Below are 15,214 nucleotides of genomic sequence, written 5' to 3'. Positions count from 1 at the left end.
AATAGCAGTCAACATTAAATGGTCGTATTAACAGTACTTATTGATTTTCACTATTAATTTTATAGGGAACAGGGTCAGTAACAATAAATAATTTCATAACCAGCCATCTCTAAATTCAGTCTAACTAAAGAGCTAATGTGAAATTCTCCATGATGATTGAAGCCTAACTATGCATTGATGAAACACAGAATATAAATAGGATTGTGTGTGTGTATAATTCTTTGACAAAGTGATATCAAAATGCACAGGCACTGAAGTGAAAAAAAAACAAACCATCATACCCTGACTTCAAAATGTGGACAATTAGAAACCAGCTGTCCTAAATTATGCATTCAGTATCTCACATTTCACAACACCTGCTTATGAAAGTAAGAATTATATATTTACACTGAAACTGTAACATGATGATGATGATTTTATTGCTGATTTTAAAGACAAATCACTCATAATTTATATGATAATGACTAACTTTAAAATTTAGAGATCTTTAGCCACACACACACACACAAAAAAAACCCCCCCACAAAAATACAAAAACCCAGATGATATAATATCCCTGAATATCTTGATCTTTGAATGACTTGTGATCATAAATAGTTAAATTTCTAAGAACAACTTTGAAAAGTATCACTGTATTTCTAACAATAGGATGACTACATTCAACAATATCTTAAAGATGAATATTTATGACTATTGGATAATAACTTTGAATGGTCTGAATATTTTTAACACCAGTAATACCTGTGACTGGTATGACTTGACAGTATTACAACAGGAGTTGCAATGTACATGAACAGTAAACCATGCAGAAAATGACATGGTGGTGATACAAAAATTTACAAAGTAAAAAAACAAACAAAAAAAACAACAACAAACAAACATAATGTAACCTTGTAATTGTATACTGAATGTAGGAATTTGTGGAAAATGATGTAAGTTCAAGTAATAAAATACATGTAGCTGCAGATCAAATTGTTTCAGCTGTCATTGCAGCCTATGAACACAGATGAAAAAGAAAAAAAATAATGTCAAACATAAAAACAGTAGCATACTGACACAATTATGAAAAAAAAAAAAAAGTAAACATGGAAAGCAGATAGGGAAACTCAACAAAAACAAATGGCATTTACAAAAAAACAAAGAGCATCAACCAAATAATGTAATAAAAATGTATTGTGCATCAATCTTTGGCATTATGACCTTTAATATAAAAAAAATATTGTGCATCAACCTTGTGCATCATTAATATAAAAAAGTGCATTAATCTGCTGCATTATAGACCTGAGTATGTGTGTTTCATAACACCAGTGTTAAACATGTCAACAAACCTGGACAACGCCAAAGTGGACCAGACCAACAATGGAACAGTCAATCCTTCAAAATCAAAACCACAGTTTGCACACACTATATTGCTAGGACCAGACCATTTCATCATTATTCAAAATGAAAAGCACTGACTAAAGCACAATTTTTATGCAAAATGAAACCTAAAAACTTGATCCACCATTCCTTTCTATGTTAAGAAAAAGAGCAAATCAAAACCCAAATTTCAGAATCATCACATGAACAAAGACAGGCACAACAGCGAAGTGGACTTTCAATCTGAGGGTACTGGGTCTAAATCCTGGTCATGGCACTGGAAGTTTTTCTGGTCTCAGGTTTAACAGATACGCAGACTCACCAGTGCCTGAGCCCTCTTTGTGTCAAATGATGCAGACTTACTAGTGCCTGAACCCTCTATGTGTCAAATGATGCAGACTTGCTAGTGCCTGAAACCCTCTATGTGTCAAATGATGAAGACTTGCTAGTGCCTGAACCCTCTATGTGTCAAATGATGCAGACTTGCTAGTGCCTGAAACCCTCTATGTGTCAAATGATGCAGACTTGCTAGTGCATGAACCCTCTTTGTGTCAAATGATGCAGAAGATAACTATGCATTTTAAAGATCCCTTTGCCCATGTCAGTGTTCAGTGTGTTATGGAAACACTGATGTATGGTTATGCCCAGCATGCACATAACACACCTTCAAAAATGGAGTATGGCTGTCTACATTCAGGGGTAAACTCACTTGTGCATTTGAGGAAATGAGGGAGCTGCAACTCGCAAACACAGATGAACATGAACAGTGACAGTGAGCTTCATGACAACTGTAAAGGTTTTGTACATACTTTAGGCAGTACACTTTTAGTGCACATCACTGGCAGGAAGTACACATCTATCTGGGACTGACCCACAAACTACTAGTATTCCATGAAGACCTACAGACCTCTAGTAGTCCCTAAAGACCCACACCTCTAGTAGTCCCTAAGGACCCACAGACCTCTAGTAGTCCTTAAAGACCCACAGACCTCTAGAAGTCCTTAAAGACCCACACCTATAGTAGTCCCTAAAGACCCACAGACCTCTAGTATTCCTTTAAGACTCGCACCTTTAGTAGTCTCTAAAGACCCACAGACCTAGTATTCCTTAAAGACTCGCACCTCTAGTAGTCTCTAAAGACCCACAGACCTCTTGTATTCCTTAAAGACTCGCACCTCTAGTAGTCTCTAGAGACCCACAGACCTCTGGTAGTCCTTAAAGACCCACACTTCTAGTAGTCCCGAAGGACCCACACCTTCAGTACTAGTAGTCTCTAAAGACCCACACCTCTAGTAGTCTCTAAAGACCCACAGACCTCTAGTAGTCTCTTAGGACCCACAGACTTCTAGTAGTCCTTGAAGACCTAAACATCCAGTATTCCTTAAAGACCCACACCTCTAGTAGTCTCTAAAGACCCACAGACCTCTAGTAGTCCTTAAAGACCCACAGACCTCTAGAAGTCCTTAAAGACCCACAGACCTCTAGAAGTCCTTAAAGACCCACACCTATAGTAGTCCCTAAAGACCCACAGACCTCTAGTATTCCTTAAAGACTCGCACCTCTAGTAGTCTCTAAAGACCCACAGACCTCTAGTATTCCTTAAAGACTCGCACCTCTAGTAGTCTCTAGAGACCCACAGACCTCTGGTAGTCCTTAAAGACCCACACTTCTAGTAGTCCCTAAGGACCCACACCTTTAGTACTAGTAGTCTCTAAAGACCCACAGACCTCTAGTAGTCTCTTAGGACCCACAGACTTCTAGTAGTCCTTGAAGACCTAAACATCCAGTATTCCTTAAAGACCCACACCTCTAGTAGTCTCTAAAGACCCACAGACCTCTAGTAGTCCTTAAAGTAGACGAGTGCCCAGCACATGACAAAGGCCACCGACAGCTTGTGCAGGGCGTGGAAGAAGAAGCGGGAGAAGCTGCGGGCGTTGTGGATGACGTGCGGCCCCTCCAGACAGAAGTACAGCAGAGCCATCCACATGCTGAGGAACAGCGCATCCTCCCAGCTGCTCACTCTCCAGTGGTTCCTGCCACACCACAACTTACTGTGCAACATCCAACCACTGAAATTGTAGCAATGATAATGATAAGAAGAGGAAGAAAGAAAAATAAGTATATATCTGCAGTGCTTTTAATCATCTCAAAAGTCTGAGCAGGGCATCCTAGCTGCTCACTCTCCAGTGGTTCTTGTCACACCACAACATACTGTGCAACATCCATCCACTGAAATTGTAATAATGATAATTACAATAATAATAACAGAAATATTAGTACATATCTACAGTGCTTTCAAACATAAAGCTCTGAACAGAGCAACCTTGCTGCTTACTCTTCAGTGGTTCCTGTCACATCACATCATACTGTGCAGCACCTGTTGCTGAAATAATCAGTTGTAACAATTTCCCCCTTACATTTACATTCACATTCCTCCAGTGACCCACTGGCGCTGACTGCGGCAGGGATCTGATTCCTGTCTTGTGCAAAATACTTCTCAGCTAAGGTGGAGAAATTGAAAATCTCTGTGGCTAGTAGCCTCCCTTGATACACAACCTTTCCTCATTTCCAGCAACATTTATATGATGCTTTCAAACATCTTGAAGCACTTTACAGGTCAAAGGATGTGCAGACCCGTTAGTGCCTGAACCCTCTGTGTGCACACGCATACAGAAGATCAAACATGCATGCTGAAGATCTGAAGATCCCATTATCTATGAAGGCAATCTGGATCATGGAAACAAGAACTATACTAGGCATGCCCCCCCTCCCGAAAAAAAACAAGAAAGAGTATGACTGCCTTCATAGGAAGCTTGAAAGCAAAAGTCAGTCTTCAAGGCTTGAAAGAAACTAAATGGAAAATAAAATTCTCTCCTCTCACACATACATGTATACACGCACATGCATGAACACGTACACACATTGTCATCAACACATCGTACACAAACACAAGAACGCACACACACACACCGATGTAAACACCACATGTCGGTCCACATAGCGATACACCCCAAACCCGCACCAGCAAACCACTCACTCCATGACAAACTTGATCATCACCACCAGCCCGGCGTCACAGATGAGAGCTGACAGCAGGTAGCGCTCCCCAATACGCTGCCCCCAGGGGGAGTTCTGAGCGTACCACAGCATTGACACTGCCTCCGCCAGAATCACAGCGATCACCATGGCAACGTTGAAGTGAATCTTGATCTCCGCCATACTGCCTGTTGGAATTCACTGCTCTGTTGACTTGTGGGCACACTGACTGGGATATCTGGTCAGCTTCCTGCTGTGTTCGACAGAGTTTGATGGTTAACATTTGGCTTGGGAAATAAGCAACAAGGATTAAATTGACGAATAAATAAAAGCTTAGGACTGGATGGAACTGATGCCAGAAATGTTCTTCAATGTTATACCATGTTACATCAAATGATATGCAATAAATCTCTTATTTCATTACACAGTAAGTACAAATTTACAGTGACCGACACCCACCAAAATAAGGTGAAGTCGTACAGTTCTAAGCCAGTGACACTTGCTCCCAGTCAGATAACACTCGGGTAATTAAAGTTCAAGTTTCAAGATGTGTGTGAGAGTGACTGATATTTCTAATTTACTGAAAAATTTGCAGCAGAGGTCCTGGGGTCAGTTAGCTGAAGTGTGTGTCTTAATATCTGGAATGAAGGAGAAAACATTCAAAATCATGAAAATCACAATTCAGAAATCTATATAATACAGAAATATCCCCAAGGATCTGTACACCTACACACAAACTGACTGCTGTTCAAAATAGCAGTGACTCAGGCTGTCTGCCATTCACTTGTTCAGGAGCATAAATGACTGCTGATAATGTTGAAAAAATAATCAGTTTTACCATTCTGTTTGTACAATCATGGATACCTTGATTATCATTATTATCAATTTTTAACTGATGCACATGTGTGTGTGTGTGTGTGTGTGTGTGAAGGGGTGTGTCACGTTTGGGTTATATTACACACACACAATCACACGTGCGCGCGCGCGCACACACACACACAGTATACAGATGAAAAAACAAAACGTGCAAAACAGCTAAGCACACAACACACACACCTGCTCCTGAGAAACCCCTTCAACAAGTCTAAACATATCCCCCCAGCCCTCCCCCCCACCCCTACCCAACACACCCACCAAATCTTACAAGCAACATTCTCAGTCCCAGTCCAACCCCCCACACACTATGGTATCAAAAGTGAAAGGTTCCACAGGCTGTGATGACCATGAGGGGCAGTGAATTCACATCCACTGTCCTGTACTGGAAAGGCGGGGCCCAATCCTCTCCTTGGGCCATTGTCACCTTCCCTAACCGAGTCAGGTACCCATTCACAGCTGGGTGGAGTGAGGAAAAATTGGGAGCAAATACTAAAGTGTCTTTCCTCAGGACACGGCACTGTGTGGCAATGTGATCTTGAACTGTGATCAAAGTACACAGGTCAATGTTGACACAGCAACGTTGATGGGCACTGCACACTATTGACATGGCAAACACAAGACCACCCACCCACTGTGAAATTGTTCCATGGCCTTTGACAGGAGATACAGTTCTATATCCACTAACCTCACACAGAAAACTAACACAGTACCAAAGTCAAAATACTAAACACTGCATATAAAAAAAACAAACAAACACAGTGTAGGTTTGAACACACTCTGATTATCTTCAGCATGTTAGTGAGTCTCAGGTAAACCAACAGCAGTTTTCTGCTGTCAGAGCCAAATAGATATGCCTTTGCAACCCCCCCCCCCCCTCATACCCCCCCCCCCCCCCCCCATAAAAAAAAGGAAAAAAAAAGTGGTGCATACTGTATAAAATTTATCTAGTATTTTTGTTCTTTCTCTGAAAATATCTGCATCTTTCCAGAAAAAACCCCCGTTACTTTTCAGCAGCCAACTCTGAAACTGTGTCATTAGGCCACCTGTAGTAAATAATCAGATTATCTACAGGTCAATACTGCTGCACTGTGTCATTAGGGCACCTGTGGTAAACCATCAGATTATCTACAGGTCAATATTGCTGCACTGTGTCATTAGGACACCTGTAGTAAACCATCAAATCATCTACAGGTCAATATTGCTGCACTGTGTCATTAGGACACCTGTAGTAAACCATCAAATTATCTACAGTTCATTATTGCTGCACTGTGTCATTTGGATACCTGTAGTAAACCATCAAATTATCTACAGGTCAATACTGCTGCACTGTGTCATTAGGACACCTGTAGTAAATAATCAAATTATCTACAGTTCAATATTGCTGCACGGTGTCATTAGGACACCTGAACTAAATCATCACATCATCTACATGTCAATATTGCTGCACTGTGTCATTAGGACACCTGTAGTAAATCACCAAATCATCTACAGTTCAATATTGCTGCATTGTGTCATTATGACACCTGCAGTAAACCATCAAATTATCTACAGGTCAATATTACTGCACTGTGTCCATCAAATTATCTACAGGTCAATATTACTGCACTGTGTCCATCAAATTATCTACAGGTCAATATTGCTGCACTGTGTCATTAGGACACCTGTAGTAAACCATCAGATCATCTACAGATAAATATTGCTGCACTGTGTAATCAGGACACCTGTAGTAAACCATCAAATCATCTACAGGTCAATATTTCTGCACTGTGTCATCAGGACACCCGTAGTAAACCATCAAATCATCTACAGGTCAATATTGCTGCACTGTGTCATCAGGACACCCGTAGTAAACCATCAAATCATCTACAGGTCAATATTTCTGCACTGTGTAATCAGGACACCCGTAGTAAACCATCAAATCATCTACAGGTCAATATTGCTGCACTGTGTCATCAGGACACCCGTAGTAAACCATCAAATCATCTACAGGTCAATATTTCTGCACTGTGTCATTAGGACACCTGTAGTAAACCATCAGATCATCTACAGGTCAATATTACTGCACTGTGTCATTAGGACACCTGTAGTAAACCATCAGATCATCTACAGGTCAATATTATTGCACTGTGTCATTAGGACACCTGTAGTAAACCATCAAATCATCTACAGGTCAATATTTCTGCACTGTGTCATCAGGACACCCGTAGTAAACCATCAAATCATCTACAGGTCAATATTTCTGCACTGTGTAATCAGGACACCCGTAGTAAACCATCAAATCATCTACAGGTCAATATTGCTGCACTGTGTCATTAGGACACCTGTAGTAAACCATCAGATCATCTACAGGTCAATATTATTGCACTGTGTCATTAGGACACCTGTAGTAAACCATCAAATCATCTACAGGTCAATATTTCTGCACTGTGTCATCAGGACACCTGTAGTAAACCATAAGATTATCTACAGGTCAATATTACCGTACTGTGGGTCTTAAAGTTCAATTTTAATAAAAGTGTTTTATCTCTGAACCACTCCTATCTTCGTTAGCATACCAGAAAATGGGGTCAGTGAAAATGCTGAAATAGTCCTGATATGACTTTTGGTATATAAGATTACCACACAAACAGAATGACACTGAACCCCCCTCTCCCCCACCACTCCGCTCCTACCCCCCTCTACACAGTATCTTAGATGTGATCTTTGCCACTTGAGATCCCTTCTCTCATACAAAGGGTACACAAAGTACACACACACACACACACACTCAGCATACTCACTCAGGCCACATTTTCCAGCTCTTTACTCTATTACCCACATTTCGGCCCCCCTTAACCCCACCCACAACCTTTTTATTATTATTTTTTTTTTTTGTTTTTGTGGTCTGATATCACTCACTGTGAACAGACTTAAAATCAATGAACCCACACACACATTCCAACACACATCGATACCACTTGTACAGTTAGTTTATAGTCAGCTGCAGCATTTTGGACCAAAGACAAAGTTCTTCTTCTTCTTCTTCTGCGTTCGATGTTTTGGCTGCGTCAGACGGTCACCCCCGTCGCCACGATGTAGCCCACGGTCTTCTCCAGGTCGTGGCGGTCTCCCCAAAGCTGCGCCTGTAGCTCCGTGCCCCCTGGCCAGGTTTGACGCCGTAGAGCTTCATGGGTTGGGCAGTGTTGGAGAATGTGTTCAGGGGTCTGGGGTCCAGTGCCACATGGACACTCATCAGTGTGGGCGATCTTCATACGGTGAAGGTGACTCAGTAGTCGGCAGTGGCCGGTTCTCAGTCTGAAGAGGACTGTCTGCTGGTGTCTCTGGAGCTGGTGGATTGGATCGACACCACTGTTTGCACCCAGCCTTCTCTTCCACTGGTTCTGGTAACGGTTGTGGATGATGGTCCTGGCCTCTCTGTAGGTCACGGGGTGGCTGAACTGCTTCATTTTGCTGCCTGCCTTGGAGAGAGCATCGGCCTTTTCGTTCCCCATGACCCCACAGTGAGAAGGAACCCACTGAACAGTGACAGTCGACCGTTTTGAAAGGTCATGAAGGGCTGCTTTGATGTTTGTCAGCTGCTGTTCGTTTCTGGTTGACTGGAGTCCCTGCAGGAGAGATCTGCAGTCAGTGAAGAAGGCTATCTTTGGTGGTGGGTTGACTGACGTCCTGAGGCCTTGTGCAGCATGGAGTAGTGCTGCTGTCTCCGCTCTGTAGTTCGAGGAGATTCTTCCTGTGGGGAAGGCTCCAGGGGTCAGTCTTCCATCTGTGTGCCTGATGAAGATGCCTGCTCCTCCATTCTTCACCGCTCCCTCCGAGGATCCATCTGTGAAGACGTGCGTCCATTCGCTGGGGTTGTACTGAGTCTCAATCATCTCCAATGTCAGAGCTTTCAGCAGGGGAGGGGCTTGGCAGTCCTTTTGGTCGATGCCAGGGACTTTTGTGATGATTGAGACTCCTTCCAGTTGGTCGGCCGGTTCCTCGAAGTCGGGGAGTGTTTCCATCTCGGCAGGGGACGAGGGCAGCAGGTCTTCATGTTGGCGGTGCAGGGTCTTGGAGAGGTGGTTGAAGCTGGTCCGCTTCAGTCTGTTCTTTGTTGGGTGCTTCAGTTTTTCGTGCATTGGGTGAGTTGGCATGCGCAGGAGCTTCTCGCTGTGGATGAAGACTTTTTCCTCTCATCTATCTTTGAGTGGGTGGAGGCCTGTGTGTTTCTCCATCGCCTGAACTGGAGTCATCTTTATCCCGCCAGTGATCAGCCGTAGCCCTGCGTTCTGAACTTTGCTCAGGCGGCTTGTGTTGGTTGCTGATGCCGTGGCCCAGGCAGTGCTGCCATACTCCAGGGTTGGCCTGACAGTTCCAGTGTACACCCTCTGCAGTATGCTGCTGTTGGCACCCCAAGAGGTCCCGGCGAGTTTTTTCAGGATGGCCAGTTTTCTGGTTGCTCGTCTCTCGATGTCCTTGAGATGGGGGTTCCATGTCAATCGCTTGTCGAGCTTCACACCCAGGTACATTGGCGTGTCATCCTGTTTTAACTGCATTCCGTTCAGTTTGAGGTGGGAGGTTTCTGACATCGGTGACAGCGAGAAGATTGCTGAGACTGTCTTGGTGGTGTTGATGTCTACTCCCCAGGCAGAGGCCCATGTTCCCACGTGGTTGAGTGCTTCCTGCATTCTGTGGCTGGCGGACGTGAGGTATTCCGCAGCACTCCAGGCAGCAAAGTCATCAGCGTGGAGGGCTCTGGAGACATGCTTGGAGATCTTCTCAGCGATGTCGTCGATGAAGATGAGGAAAAGTGTAGGGGAAATGACTCCTCCTTGCGGCACACCTTGCTGTAGAGTGACCCGATGGCTGATTTTCCCGTCGAGTTTTACCCTTGCCCTGCGGTGTTGGAGGAAATCCTGGATCCAGCGGTACATCTTCCCTTCCACTTTCTTGTTGAGGAGCTTCAGGAGAAGTCCTGCCTTCCAGACCTTGTCGAAGGCCTTGGTTAGGTCCACGAAGACTGCAAGCACCTTCTTTTCTTGAAAGGCAGTCTCTATCTCCTGTGCAAGGTACACCAGCTGGTCTTCGGTGCTGCGGTTTTTCCTGTAGGCTGATTGGGTATTGCTGAGCAGGTGGTTTTCTTCAAGGTGTTTCAGGAGTCGAGTGTTCACCATCCTTTCCATCACCTTGCCCAGACAACTCAGGAGGCTGATTGGTCGATAGCTGGACTTCTTAGTCTTATCCTTCTGCTTCTTTCTGATGGGGACGATGATGGCTTCTCTCCACTGGTCTGGAAGTTTCCCTGTGTCCCAGGACTGGTTGATGATCAAGAGAAGCTTCTGTCTGGCTACAGGTCCCAGGTTCTTGATCATGTCATTCGGGATGCCGTCTTTCCCAGGGGCTTTCTTTTTCTTCAGTTTCCTGATGGCTGCACTGAGTTCGGCCATGGAGAAGGCTGTCATCATGGACTGACTCGGGTTCTGCTGTTTCAGCTTCTCCTTGATCTCCCTCTGGACTTCCTGCACTCGGGCTTCAGGGAGTGTTGTGGTGCTGCCCTCTCTGTAAAAATCTGCAAGGATGTTGGCTGCCTGCTTGCCCGCGTGGTGCTTGCCATTTTCCTCAATGACAGTTCTGCTGTGTCTGGTGCCCGTGTCTTCGTTCAGAAGCTTGGTCAGGTTCCACAACTTGCCGGTGTCCTTCTCCATGTTGAGACTGCTGGTCTTCTCATTCCAGCTCCTCTGTATCTCTGTTCTCTTCTGCTGTTGGAAGGTTTCTTTGATGGTGTTGTATTCCCGGATGTTGTCAGGAGTGGGGCTCTGCTCCATGGTTTCTCTGGCGGAGTCTAGGTCTGCATGGAGCTGTTTCAGAGTGTCACTCCAGTAGGGCTTGTAGTTTCTGCGTTTCCCTCTTGGGATGGACTGCTTTGCTGCTCGCAGCAGTGCATCGCTGAAAAGGTTGACATTGTTGTTGAGGTTGTTGGAGGTACTGATGTCTTGGCAGAGGTTGTCTGCTTTTCCTTTGAAGAGAGTCCAGTTAGGTCGTTTGAAGTTCCAGCTGGGTTCCATTCTGTGCTGGGTGCATCCTATGCTGGAAATGCTGAGGATGACTGGCAGATGGTCGCTTCCCCCTAGCTGTGTGTTGACTGTTCTGGAGGTGAGTCGCTGAACCTCTTCTGTGGCGATGGCCAGATCTGGTGTTGAGCAGGTCTTCCATGCTCTGGAGTAGCAGGTGGGTTTGTCCTCTGGATGGTTGATGAGGATGAGCTTGTTGTCCATCATCCAGTCCTCTACTTCCTCACCACGTGAGTCCATTTCCTCATAGCCCCAGCTTGGCGAGTGGCTGTTGAAGTCTCCAACCACAAGGTGTCTGGAAGCTTCAAGTCTCACTTTGTGTAGCGCTAGAGCTGAGCCTGGAGGGCTGTAGCAGTTGGTGATCAGTAGTTCTCCGCTGGGCAGTAGCAGCTTGACTGTGTGATGCTCTAGCTCCTCTTTTCCCGATCTGCTTGTTTCTACTGCAGGGATGGAGATTTTGATGAGGGTGAGGATTCCTCCCTTGTGTCTGTCCTCTCGATCTTGGCGGAAGGCTTCGTAGCCTCTAATAAAAAATCTTTGGGGATCTTTTAAATGGGTCTCCTGAATGCAGATGACATCAATGTTGTTATTTCGGAGAAACTCCTGGAGTTCTGGTTTCTTGTTTCTCAGCCCTTCTGCATTCCACTGAGCTACTGTGAGGTTGACAGGTGGTGAATTTGTCTGGTCAGTCGCTCTACTCTGCCTTCCCCTGACCTTCAGGTTGACAGAGGCACCGGTCGCTTTGGTGGGCCCCTTTGAGGCAGGAGGCCCGGCTCCGTCCCTCCCCGGTTGTCGCTGATAGGGACGACGCCATGACGACAAAGTGGTCTGACGCATAACCATGATCGTTGATGCGTGTGTGTCCTGAATTTTTAACCAGAAACCTGCGCCGTAGCTGACACACTCCGTCTTCGGCAGGCCGGATCAAGTTTTCTGTCAGGGGGCTTCTCCCTTAGCTCAGGTCTAAAGAGTCCTGCCCTGTGAGCACAGGGGGATGTGAGAGATTGGGGATCCCTCCCCTAGATGGACTGCCTGTCAAGGTTAACGAGCTCCATCTACCCGGGGCTCATGGTCCAAAGACCTGCCCTGTGAGCACAGGGGGGGATTGTTTGCTGGGTATCCCACCCGTTGGTTTGAAATCAGAGTTTCCCTTCTTCTAGATGGACTGCCTGCCAAGGCTAATGAGCTCCATCTACCCTGACCAGTCTAGTCTGCGACCTCTCTTGAGTGAGTTGCCGAGAGCTAGTCTTGCTATTGCGCCGATCGTCCGCACCCGTGCCGCGTTCGCCATGACTAGGTCATGCCCATTCTGCCCCATGTCCCCGCAGGAACACCCACATTAACGTGGCGAGGAGGTGCGGCTACAGAGTTCACTCCCTTGCTAGGGACGCACTGAGGCACCCTAGAGGGGAGATCTTAGCAGAAAAGACAAAGTTCAAACAGAGAACAGTGATGAACACACAGGCTCTGATTCTGTTTCATGGCTTGCTAAGCTCTTTCCCCCAACAGCAACAGTTTCAATGAGGCAAAGACAAGGAAGTGTAAGGACTGGTTTGTTCCTGTTTCTTTGTTTTGCTTTCTGTTCATTGTCAGTTATTTCCACGGAATGGTGCAAACAATGCTGATAAATGAATGCCTGACATGACAGCCAACATTAGGCTAGTGACTGAAGTCCACGCACACAGACTATTATATACCACTACCATTTAGCCATTTTCTCTAGATCTAGAGAGATGTACAAGTTTAGTTACACCCGCCGGGAATGTACGACACAGTTGATTCAGTTTCTCTTTTATGTTCATTCTAGTTTTATAGTTTTAAAGTTGATATGAAAATTTAGTATTTTGTTAAACTAATAACATGTAGAGCCAAGTACAACTACTTCTAAACGTCATAAGCAGTGAAAAGGACTTCATTTTGAGAAAAGTCAAGACAGGAAATTTTTTCGTTTCATCATGATAACTTCAAGGGTATTAACTCGCATGGTTTACAATTTTTAACTGTGAATTCCGACTGATTCTGTGGATATTTTTATGGCAGTTTGGGGCATAATCCAGTAAGTGATGAGGCGTTCACAAATCTTTCTCTGAATAAATATTTAATGGTCTCCTTCTCCAACTTTCCATCACATGTTATCATGTATTGTCCATTGAATACAGGATTGAACGGGCAGGTCAACAACTTGAAACAAAATGGCGTCATTCGCGTTCGCGAAGAATATGAGCACGCGCTTTGAATGTGTATAAATTTGTGTACGCAATTGATTTTTGCCCATGACCTTCAGGGCTCAGCCATTAGATCTGTAAAGTCCACTTGTCTTACTGATTTTAGTATTTTCCGAAAAAGACCACTTGGGCGAATGAACACAGTGAAAGCCCTGTACACTGAGAGTAAAACACACAAGCTTTTTATGTATTGAGTATAATTTCAAAATGTAATGTTTATTTTAAGATGAGAAAGATCAGTTTAAAGCAAATTAAATCCCCTAGCATTAATTACAGATTAATTTCCCTTTTTTACTATCTGCACCAAAACGTTTGCAAAATAAATAAAACTTCCATGCTCAGCAAAAGAAGTTCCTGTTTGAACAAAAAATGATAATAATGACTGCTCTTGTTGTTATGTCAGAATATCAGATCAAAGTGCCAAGTTTAGAGAATACAAAAAATATAAATATAACAGTAAATGCAGTTTGCACATAATTTGGCGTCTTAAATTTTTTTTTTTTTTGGTGCCCATCCCAGAGGTGCAATATTGTTTTAAACACGATGACTGGAAAGAACTGAATTTTTCCCATTTTTATGCCTAATTTGGTGTCAACTGACAAAGTATTTCCATAGAAAATGTCAATGTTAAAGTTTACCACGGACACACACACACAGACAACCGAACACCGGGTTAAAACACAGACTCACTTTGTTTACACAAGTGAGTCAAAAATGGGAATTCTGGACAAAAGTTTTACAAACAAAACAAAAACCCGATTGTCATGTTTATGTCGCATCCACTGAACTCAAGCAAGACTTTTTTTTAAAGCATTGTTTATAACAGACCAGGCTCCTCGTAATCCATAATACTTTTGCACGAAAAGGACATGGTATAAGATCTGGAAAACAATGCAAGTCACGTGAAGAAACATTTTTGTGTGCGTGTGTGTGTGTACAAAGTTTTTAATTTTTTAATTTAAAAAAAAATCTTATATCTTCTCCTTGAAAAACTGTTCCCCTGAATCTGGACCAGTGCCGAGCGGCCACCTTTGCAGTGGGTCGTCGCCACAAATCTAAAAATAGATCAGTGGTCGTCAGTCGGTAATAATTCTTGATGACTCCAACAGACACACTGCCGCCGAAGCCCAACAGTTTGTGCCTGATACTGTATTATAGACCTTACTCCCGTGAACAAAATTACTGCGGTCAGTAGCCTTGGCTATTACTTTCATTTTATAGTCTGATATCGATGTGGAACTAAACACATACACACACAGTGACACACACTCCATACCCATCCGTATTTACCTCATGTTCATTCCTGCTTAAATTACAACATTTTAAAATGCGTGGTATCTGAAATGATCTTTAAAAAAAGAAAAAAAAAAAAAAGAAAAAAAAAAGGCGGGCATTTGCATCACCATCGGTACATGATCAATGACTAACACACCTCCACTACATAATATATCATTTGGAATGTATCGATTTGTGAGAGTATCAGACCCCGTAATTTGCAAAATTCACCTTAGCTGTTGAAAACGTAGGTCACACCCCCCAAAAAGAAGTCTTGCCAGCAACGGATGACAGGAAAACCCAAACTGCTGAGAACACTTTTTTTACCCCGCGAAAGCGCTTCAACACACAAAGCGTCGGCAGTGCTGAGACTTTCCAGGGCTGTGGCTTTGT

At 44.0% G+C, this 15,214-nt stretch overlaps 1 protein-coding gene across 5 annotated transcripts in view; it reads right to left on the bottom strand.

Annotated features, from left to right (window-relative positions):
• Positions 1-234: 234 nt before the first annotated feature.
• LOC143279899 (uncharacterized) overlaps positions 235-15,214 on the bottom strand; it is a 15,100-nt gene continuing 120 nt past the window's right edge. The window contains exons 1-4 of one of the 5 annotated variants that reach the window (XR_013054965.1): positions 15,053-15,214; positions 4,397-4,648; positions 2,375-3,392; positions 235-2,292 (exon numbers count right to left, since the gene is read on the bottom strand). The exon at positions 15,053-15,214 is cut by the window's right edge and continues 120 nt beyond it. Coding sequence is in view for 3 of the 5 variants with exons in the window: in XM_076584209.1 (XP_076440324.1) it covers positions 3,197-3,392; positions 4,397-4,578 (378 nt within the window). In the remaining 2 variants the exon portion in view is untranslated. Of the gene's footprint in view, positions 3,393-4,396; positions 4,649-5,899; positions 5,920-15,052 lie in introns of those variants that run through there. The other 4 variants (XR_013054964.1, XM_076584209.1, XM_076584210.1 and 1 more) reach the window with 4 other exon arrangements.

This window comes from Babylonia areolata, chromosome 3, assembly GCF_041734735.1.
Source record: "Babylonia areolata isolate BAREFJ2019XMU chromosome 3, ASM4173473v1, whole genome shotgun sequence".
Taxonomy (NCBI): domain Eukaryota; kingdom Metazoa; phylum Mollusca; class Gastropoda; order Neogastropoda; family Buccinidae; genus Babylonia; species Babylonia areolata.
The sequence above is the reverse complement of the archived record's forward strand: the minus strand, read 5'-3'. Positions and strand labels throughout refer to the sequence as shown.